Below are 9,033 nucleotides of genomic sequence, written 5' to 3' on the forward strand. Positions count from 1 at the left end.
GAGGGCAAGGCACTCCGTTTTTCATAAAAACACAAATTTAATGCCGCAAAAACATTATTATAATCGAATAAGTGAAGATAAAGTGTCTTAAATTTGTAAAACTTGATTTTTAATGACATTATCATATTTTGATTGTTTTGTTCAACTTTCAGTAACATAAAAGTCATACCTTTGATTTGAAGTGTCACCTTATATTCCCCTCAGACCAACGGTCCCTTGATGAGATTTGACTTTGATTTGTTTGTCCCTATCTTATAGAAAACATTATCATAAAATATAAAAGAAGGGAAAATATAATGTTCCCCCTTAATGAGATGTTTCCATGTGGTGCCAACATTACAAATTTGCATCTCATCAAAGAAGGGATTAAGAAGCGTATAAGAGCACTAAGATCTTTTGATCCCTCTGTTACAATTTTCTTTTTAATTCCGCTGCAAATCAAAAACTCTTCAATGGAGTTTCATATGCCAAAGAGGGATGCAGATATTCTGCAATCTTTCACGTGTGTAAGAGCTCTAAATTTCATCCATAATGTCACATATGAAATGACATTAGAAGAGATGAAAAGTGAGAGTAAAACCCTTTGGAAACAACTCGAGAATTTCTTTCCTTCCTCTTCTAGCACAAACCGAGCCCAAATCAATGTCACTCTTGTTTACTTGTCTATGCTTGATGGATCTTTCAATGATTTGTGTATTCAAATTCTTCAAGAGGAGCCACTTCCATCCATTACAGAAGCAAGGGCAAGAGTAAGCAAATTGGAGTTCGAAAGGCTGATGAAAGGAAGAGAAACAAGTAAGTTGTCTGAAACCGATTATTACAACAATACATATTATGGTTTTTGTACTAAAGTTTTGCAGAGGTTAGAAGAAGAGGTTATGCAACTTCAAAAATCTGATGGGGACAATGTGATGCATTCCAAAATGGACCAAGCAATCACCATCTTCAAAACAAATGAAAAATCCATTCAAACCAATCAAGAAGCAGATGGAGATTGTTCTACCCTCATGGGAAAAGAAAACAAAGAAAAAATGAAGAGCATTGTCTTAGATAAATATGTAGCCACAGAAATCCAAAAACGTGACTTTTATCCCCGAAACATACCGCCGATTTGTTCTTCAACACCACCTCTATACAATTTTCTGTCAATCGCTCAGATTTCAAAAACCCTAGCACCTCATTCGCTCAGATTTTATTGCACCGAACCCGACACAGCAGAACCAGAAGAAGCCATAGACTGAGCAGCTGCAGACTCTGGCCGAGGCTGTGCAGAGGCCGAGCTTTGGGGTGGTCCAGGCCTTGGTCCTGGTCCGGGGTCGGGGCGTTGAGGGTATGGCTGAGCACCCGGTGGCGAACCATGATGAGCCATCGGGCCGCGGTGATGATGGTAAGGCGGGTACTGCTGGTAAGGCGGTGGCATATACCCGAAAGGAGGTGGAGGGTACCGGAAATGCCCATGCGGTGGTGGTGGCATTGGCATTGGCATTGGGTGAGAGGACGAAGCTCCTCTGTTCTCGCCGCCGATGGAAGTTGACTGGTCTTATGATTCTAAAGATAAAGTTTATGTGTACCTTCTCTTGAATAATTTTCTTTTGATTAGCATCAATCCGTTTGTATATTCCGTGTCTTTGGTAGCATTTATAGCCTACATGGTTGAAGGAAACAAATGGTGTCCGGACATGGATTCAAAGAGTTCCATCGAACTGAGTGTGAGCTTGGACACCAAGGTTACCCCTGATGCACGCTGAATCTGTTCCAAGCATCTAACCTGAACGATGAGGTTAATTTTTATAAGCCCGGCGATTTTGACATGCAAATTAATTAGGCCCATATCTTATTGCCAATGGGCCTACATTGGGTGTTTGTACTGCTTTGTTTTTCAAATCTCACCGAAAATAATATTTTTTTGAGCGACCTGGAGATTTAAATTCCATAATCCATGCACCAGAAGATCTTAATCCTCGCCCAAAATTATTAACGCAATTACACATCATTTATAGCGAAATATTTTCCTTAATTACTACAGCTTAGTTAACCAGAGGAGAGCCCTTGAACTCTTCAAACCGTCCTCCGTCTGTCTCTCCCACCCTTCATTTCTGAATCTGTAGATCAATGCCCTCGCAAGATCGATTTTTTTTCTTCTTTCCAAAATCTCTGAAACCCAGATTAAAAAATCCCATCTTTTGAATCTTTCTTGTGTCGCAAGCAATCGGGTTCAAAGAATTGGGGTCGTACATGCATGAGAAAACCACATAGGAGAGGAGCGATGGCGATGGAGAAGCCTTCGACGAGCTCTAAGTGTAGAACGCAGTTCTGGTACATCGCTGTGGCCTCTTTCCTTCTTTGGATTTTCTTGCTTTACCTCTTCAATTCCTCCGCCGCTACGGTTCGTAGCCACGAGAGATTGTTCAGAGAGGATGCCACGGATTTCACAGTTTCAGAACCCGAGTCAGATCCCGTCCCTGTCGTGTCCCGGGAGAATCCGCCTGAACAGAACGATAATAGCACCGTAGAGAATACGAAGGTTTCCGGAGAAACCGGAAAGGATCAGACATCCGAGGATGCTGAGGTTGTGAATGATATTGTGGAGGAACTCGAGAAGGAAAAGGCTGAGGATGAGAAGAAGGGAAGTGACTCGGTTTCTAGAGGGACAAATCAGGCAGGAGATCGAGATTCGGCTGTGGCCAAAGAGAGGGAATCGCGAAAAACGAGATCTTGGGACAGATTGGAGTCAGAGAGGAAAAGGGCGAGCGATGATGATCAGGAAAATCGGGAGGATACAAATGATAGTGACGGGAATGTGGCTGCAGAGGGGAAGCAAACGCGAAAGGGGAGTGTGAATCGATCATTTCATAAGGCCATTGATGAGGAGCAGAGCTTTTTCGACACTAATAACGAGATGGAATTGCAAAAGGATCGATCTGATAACGTATTGGAGGAGGCAGAAACCAGCATGGAACAGCAGAATGATCAGCCAGACGAAGTTTCTAAGCCTGAGAGAGTTTCCGAGTCCAAGAATGATTTCGGACGGCAAAAAACTCGATCAGAGAGAGTTTACGAGTCCAAAAGCAGCAGTGAACTGGGGAAAGATGGGTCTGAGAACATGTCCGAACCCAAATACGACGGAAGACCGCGTAAAAACAGAGTAGAGATAGCTTCCGCAGCCAAAAACAGCTCAAAATCCCGAAATCCCCGACCAAAGAGAGCCCCAAACGTCATGGTAAGACCAAGAACAACTCGCCCTAACGATCCATGTGCAGGAAAGTACGTATACATCCACGAAATTCCCGAGTTATTCAACGAGGAACTCCTGAAAAACTGCTGGACACTGAGCCGGTGGACTGACATGTGCGGACTGACATCGAACCTAGGCCTCGGCCCTCGTCTTCCCAACATGGAAGGCGTGTCCGGATGGTTCGCCACTAACCAGTTCACTTTAGAAGTGATATTCCACAACAGGATGAAGCAGTACGGATGCTTGACCAAGGATTCGTCCTTGGCCTCTGCCATTTTCGTCCCTTACTACTCCGGTCTCGACGTTATGCGTTTTCTCTGGGGACCGTTCCCGTACATGAGAGACGCAGCAGCTCTCGACCTGATGAAGTGGCTGAGAGAGAGGCCGGAGTGGCGGAGAATGGACGGCCGAGATCATTTCATGATCGCCGGAAGAACTACTTGGGATTTCATGAGAACTCCTGAGAATGAATCCGATTGGGGGAATAGGTACGTAAGCATGACGTTAGCGTTAAGGCTCATGCAGGATTACTACATGTTGTAAAGGCATATACATTTGATGTTTTCTGTAACATTCTAGGTTGATGATACTGCCGGAACCGAGGAACATGACGATGTTACTGATCGAATCGAGTCCATGGAACTACCACGGATTCGCGATCCCTTACCCGACATACTTCCATCCGTCGACAGACGCCGAGATTCTCCAGTGGCAGAACCGTATGAGAAGGATCAAAAGGCGATACCTCTTCTCCTTTGTCGGAGCCCCACGTCCAAATCTAGGAGACAGCATCCGGACAGAGATCATGGACCAATGCAAAGCTTCCAGAAGAAAATGCAAGCTTCTAGAGTGCGTTTCAGGTTCCCAAAAATGCTACAAACCAGACCAGATCATGAAGTTCTTCCTGAGCTCCACGTTCTGTCTCCAGCCGCCAGGCGATTCCTACACGAGACGGTCCACGTTCGACTCAATCTTAGCCGGTTGCATACCGGTTTTCTTCCACCCGGGATCGGCCTACGCCCAGTACATATGGCATTTGCCAAAGGACAGAGAGAAATACTCGGTATTCATACCGGCGAACGAGGTGAAGGGAGGGAAGGTGAGCATAGAGAGGGCGCTGAGCAAGGTGCCAAGGGCGAAGGTGGTGGCCATGAGGGAAGAGGTGATAAAGCTGATACCGAGAGTGATGTACTTCGACCCGTCGTCGAAGAGGGTGGGAGGGTTCGAGGACGCGTTCGACGTGGCGGTGAAGGGGGTGTTGGAGAGAGTGGAGGGGATAAGGGGGAAGATGGAGGAAGGGGCGGAGGAGATATTCGATTTTCCGGAGGAGTTTTCGTGGAAGTATAATGTGTTTGGGCACGTGGAGAAGCATGAATGGGATTCATATTTTGATAGGCCTTAATGAGTGAGTGAGAGATGTGATGATGATGATGATGATGATGATGATGAGGACATGTAATGCAGTATGTGTGCTTTTGTGTTTTTGTGAGAGAGGAGACGCAATGTAGAGCTTTGAGGCTAGAGATACTGTTAGTGTTTTTTTTGAAACCACAAACAATGTTGCTCTGTTTTTTAAACAAGAAACAGAGTTTGCAGTTCTACAACATGTATCATTCATGCTCAGAATTTATTCTACAACATACACACGCAACAAGTGATTGCAGTAAAGGAACTGAAATATTTCAGACGAAATCTTCTAGGATTGATCTTATAGATCAATTTAGTGACAATACCGGGAAACATATTAACATAGTTAAATATTTTTTCTAATGTAGCAGCAGCGTTTGTAGTCCAACGGTTAGGATAATTGCCTTCCAAGCAATAGACCCGGGTTCGACTCCCGGCAGACGCATTTGTCTCTTTTCTGTCAAATTTCCTTTCTATTTTGGGATATCAAACTTTGGCATTGGCATATGGATTTCTTTTTTCAATTAAAACTTCGAAGAAAATATGGAAGAAATCGAAAAAATTAACATTTATACAATATAATGAATAGTGAATAGGATATAGAGAGATTAAACATCAGATAATGGAAAATACCATTGCAAATACAACTTCTGAACCTCGGGCACTTTATACATTCAGTAATCTCATCCTTTCATTTCCACTCGGGGTTTATTGCGCATAAACAAAAACAACCGACACCAGAAAATCAGAGTCCTCTTCTTAAAAAAAAAACAAACAAACTGGGCATGGGGAAAACAATGTAAAGAATGATCTGAACCGGAGATGCCATGAAAGAGACCTTCTGCAGAGTTCAGAGCCAATCAGAAGCTGCTCAAGCTATATACCAAAATCCACGCGAGCTGAAACGCAAAAGTAACATGCCCCCGAAGAGATTCAGCTATCGATGTTCCAACGTTTATGTAGTAGATATTTTGCCAAGACTATCGATGAAGGTGATGTATGGAGAGAGGTGTACGGACCAGGAATAGACTTAGAGAAGCAAAAAGACCCTCCTGCAGAAGAGCTGCGTGGCCGCCAAAGTCTTCTTCGTCGATCTTTAGTATCAACGTGTAGTAACTGTACACTATGCCCGATGACACTGCCAGAAATCTGCATATTTACAGTCAGCGTGTTAACCCGTCAATCACCCATTTCGCCAGTAATTCACGCTCTATTAAAAAACCGACCTGCAGATCGGATAAATCAAGACTGAAGAAGGTCTAAACAAGACTCATAGTTGTATAAATGTTGACAGTTACCTTCTAAAAACACAATTAGCATAAATCAAACCTACCAACAGAAAATGATGCAACAAAAAATACTGGATCTTTGGATCTGGTGATATGCCAATAATTGTTTTTCCTGACATGAGCGACACACACACACACACACACACACACATATATATATATATGTATAATTAGATGATTCCATGGCAACTTACAGCAGAATCCATAAGCCTCCGACCAGAGGCATCGCACCCCATAGCAACCCGCATACAAGTCCCACCACTTGCCGGATCCAATGCAATACATCTCCTAGTTGATCCTGCCCCATTACAAATTACAGATTTATTAAACCCACAATTTAAAAACAATAGCAAATTCGATAGAACAATCGCTTCACCATCACGCTGAGAAATCACAAACATCCCACTCTAAGCCCCTGGCTCTCAGTTGGTCAAACCACTAAAATTGGACTAAGAACTCAGAGAAAGAAACCGACTTTAGACCTCTCAGTTGCTACTAGAGATACATTCCAACTTCTAAGGTTGTAAAATTCCAGAGACAACTCAAGTATTCAGTTCCAAGGACAGAACAAAGGCAATGACCTCGACTTTTAACAGATTTAGCAACCGGGTATCGGGCAAGAAACCACAAAGTCCTAAACATCTGCGACCTGTGCCTGAAATGGAGCATACCTTATCCCAGGAAGCTTCTGGATCAAACAATTTGGCGAATTTGGAAGCACCCAGGTGATTGCTTTGGTAATGCAGCTGTTCATGGTTTTGATGCTTCAACTTCGCAGATTTCCCTTTTTTCATATTCTCGATCTGGTTTCCAAAAGACCGATCCAACACAAACCCAGTTCAGAAGACCGGATCGTATGTCTGAAGAGAACCCAGCTCAAAAGATCCGGTTGAAGCCGATGTAATCGATGAGACTAGGCCGAATCTAGGGTTCTTAAATTCTGGGTTGTGACGGTTAGCTTGAAATCAATTCACGTGCCATGCACGTGATAGTGAATAGGTAGTTATTCTCAAAATAAAACCAACAATGATTAGGAGAGGTAATTAAGAACAAAGCATTAAGGTCTTTTAATTGTATTTTATGTATGAAAATTCAAGAGTTTTGTTCATTGTTCTATTAAGATGGCGATTTCATGAGTTGAAATTATAACTTTAGATTTAGACCTCATAAAACTGAATCGCGTTTTAGTAAATCTTTTTTTTTATGAAATCATTTTAGTAAATCTAAGCTTGTGGACCTTTTATGTGGTTTGTTAATTCAAAATTTATGATTGAAATTTTTATGACTAATTATCATAATTAGTTGTTTAAATCTATTATTTCCTACCGTAGGCACATCACCTACCTAACACCCATTATTTAAATTTTGTAATACTTGTGACGTCTTTAAAATTCATTTTTCAGTAAGTTAATATTTAACTATTACATTAAAATAAAAAATGATCTATCTCGCCGGGGTTTGGTACATATTATCGCGAATTAAATCTATATGTTTAAACCAAAATAAATACTAAAATATCAATTAGAATATTGAATTAAATGAACTTAATAAAAATCTATGTATATTTGGAATAAAATCGATTGGATCATATTAAAATTAAATGATTTTGATATAAATGTATAATCAAATGATTTAGTAGAACATACATTTAAACCATACAATTAAGATGCAAATAATATATATATTAATTATTCTGATGATCAACTTTTAAAATAAAATCTATAATCTATATTTTGATTTAGTTTGAATATTTTTTTTATTGATTCTACTGACACGTAATTTTTACCAACGTGGTTAATTACCACGAACAAGAGGTAACTACGGATCAGAACCTTCGACCCCATTCTCGTTCGACACGTGTCCTCTTACAAATAACTCCGTTTTCTCGTTCTTGGCGGTCCTGTCTTTTCGCAGTCTTTTTGTTCTGCGGGTCCCTCGCTGTTGACGTTATCTGTAACGGAGTTTCTCCCTCCCGTCGTCACGACTCACGACTTCACTTATTCAAATAAATTAATAATCCTAATAGCAATCAAAGTTTTTTTTTTTGATGAAATCAAAGTTATTAATAAACTCCAACTCTCAAAAAATTCCATTTGCTTATCTCATTGGTAGGTGTATATACAACAAGAGAAATCGTGTTAGTTTCTTATATCAAATCAAATAACACATAATAACCCAACAGCTTATGGGCGAGTGATCAGCAGATGAGTGTTGGCGGTTCGATTCCTGGTTGGGGAGAGGTTTTCACATGGGGCTGCCCCGGTCCTCTAAGAGTGTAGTTGGGCCAAAGATCCGGTGAACTTCCGGATTATAAAAAAAAACACATAATAATAAATAAATGAGTAGAACTGTTCCGATAATTAAAGAGCGTCAGAATATTCTTTTTTAAAAAATAGGATGGAAAATCAGAATATATAAGAAAACATAGAAGACATGCTTAGAGGAATAGTTGTCCAAAAAAAAAAAGAGACAACATGAGGGTGATGTTATGTGGAAATGACGATGTTGTCCTCGTCGGGATTGGTCAAAACCTATGAGGAGAATAATTAAATTCAAATCCAAAAAAGGGCATATTCCTTTAATCTAATTACACGTAAAAAAAATGCAGAAAATATTAATAATTGGTAACGTTAGAAAATATTTAAGACGACTTCCTTAAGAGTTATGGTCCATGAATACGTTAACCGGACCTAACATTCTTGTTTTGCATTTTTACATCGTTAGAGTCAAATTAATTGCAATTAGGGGATATTTTTTAAAAAAAATTAATGCATCTGTTTTTTGTTTTTAATTTTTGGATATGAAATTAATTTTGTTTGTGTAAGAAATTACACGGGATGGCTTTGTGACAGAACGTTTTTGTCGAAGTTACGAGTGGTAGTAGAGCCGAGCGATCCGATGGGAGTGGAAACACGTGTCGAAATCTGGAGGGGTTGGTAAGAGTGGTGGGTCACCCAATTAGGAGAAAAGGAACAGGTCTTCAGGGTGGGGTTTACTGCTTATAGCCGGTAACTCCCGTAGGATTTACCGACAGGTCCGGTCAGAGTGTTATAAGACCAGGGGTTTAAGCCTACGTTACCTTTGGTGGTTTTCTGAGGGGTT

The 9,033-nt window shown here is 41.0% G+C and overlaps 2 protein-coding genes and 1 non-coding gene across 4 annotated transcripts; 2 read left to right on the forward strand and 1 right to left on the reverse strand.

The window, feature by feature from the left end:
• The first annotated feature begins 1,071 nt into the window (after positions 1-1,071).
• LOC104800670 (probable xyloglucan galactosyltransferase GT11) lies at positions 1,072-4,772 on the forward strand. 2 transcript variants are annotated; one of them, XM_010523550.2, is made up of 3 exons: positions 1,072-1,780; positions 2,207-3,723; positions 3,815-4,772. In XM_010523550.2, the coding sequence occupies exons 2-3, from the start codon at positions 2,240-2,242 to the stop codon at positions 4,635-4,637; spliced, it is 2,307 nt and encodes a 768-aa protein (XP_010521852.1). In that variant the 5' UTR covers positions 1,072-1,780; positions 2,207-2,239; the 3' UTR covers positions 4,638-4,772. The 2 variants fall into 2 exon arrangements, with proteins under 2 accessions (XP_010521852.1, XP_010521851.1); XM_010523549.2 differs by lacking the exon at positions 1,072-1,780 and having other exon boundaries at positions 2,008-3,723.
• Positions 4,773-5,015: 243 nt separating this feature from the next.
• Positions 5,016-5,087, forward strand: TRNAG-UCC. The gene has a single exon. It is a non-coding gene; the product is annotated as a tRNA-Gly (tRNA).
• A 175-nt stretch (positions 5,088-5,262) lies between these two features.
• On the reverse strand, positions 5,263-6,870 carry LOC104800671 (uncharacterized protein C20orf24 homolog). Its single transcript, XM_010523551.2, has 4 exons — positions 6,603-6,870; positions 6,126-6,229; positions 5,662-5,791; positions 5,263-5,541 (listed from the first exon to the last, which is right to left on the reverse strand). Exons 1-4 carry the CDS (start codon positions 6,723-6,725, stop codon positions 5,503-5,505), a joined length of 396 nt encoding a protein of 131 aa, XP_010521853.1. The 5' UTR covers positions 6,726-6,870; the 3' UTR covers positions 5,263-5,502.
• Positions 6,871-9,033: the final 2,163 nt, after the last annotated feature.

The sequence above is a fragment of the Tarenaya hassleriana genome, unplaced genomic scaffold (assembly GCF_000463585.1).
Source record: "Tarenaya hassleriana unplaced genomic scaffold, ASM46358v1 Cleome7, whole genome shotgun sequence".
Classification (NCBI taxonomy): Eukaryota; Viridiplantae; Streptophyta; class Magnoliopsida; order Brassicales; family Cleomaceae; genus Tarenaya; species Tarenaya hassleriana.

Bases quoted from the DNA above. Each gene is read 5' to 3' on its own strand.
- LOC104800671 (XM_010523551.2), bottom strand. From the start codon at position 6,725: ATGAAAAAAGGGAAATCTGCGAAGTTGAAGCATCAAAACCATGAACAG. The intron at 5,792-6,125 runs GTAAGTTGCCAT...GTAAATATGCAG, and splicing joins GGAGGCTTATGGATTCTGCT to ATTTCTGGCAGTGTCATCGG. The intron at 5,542-5,661 runs GTCCGTACACCT...TTTGCGTTTCAG, and splicing joins CTTCTCTAAGTCTATTCCTG to CTCGCGTGGATTTTGGTATA.
- LOC104800670 (XM_010523550.2), top strand. From the start codon at position 2,240: ATGAGAAAACCACATAGGAGAGGAGCGATGGCGATGGAGAAGCCTTCG. The intron at 3,724-3,814 runs GTACGTAAGCAT...GTAACATTCTAG, and splicing joins GAATCCGATTGGGGGAATAG to GTTGATGATACTGCCGGAAC.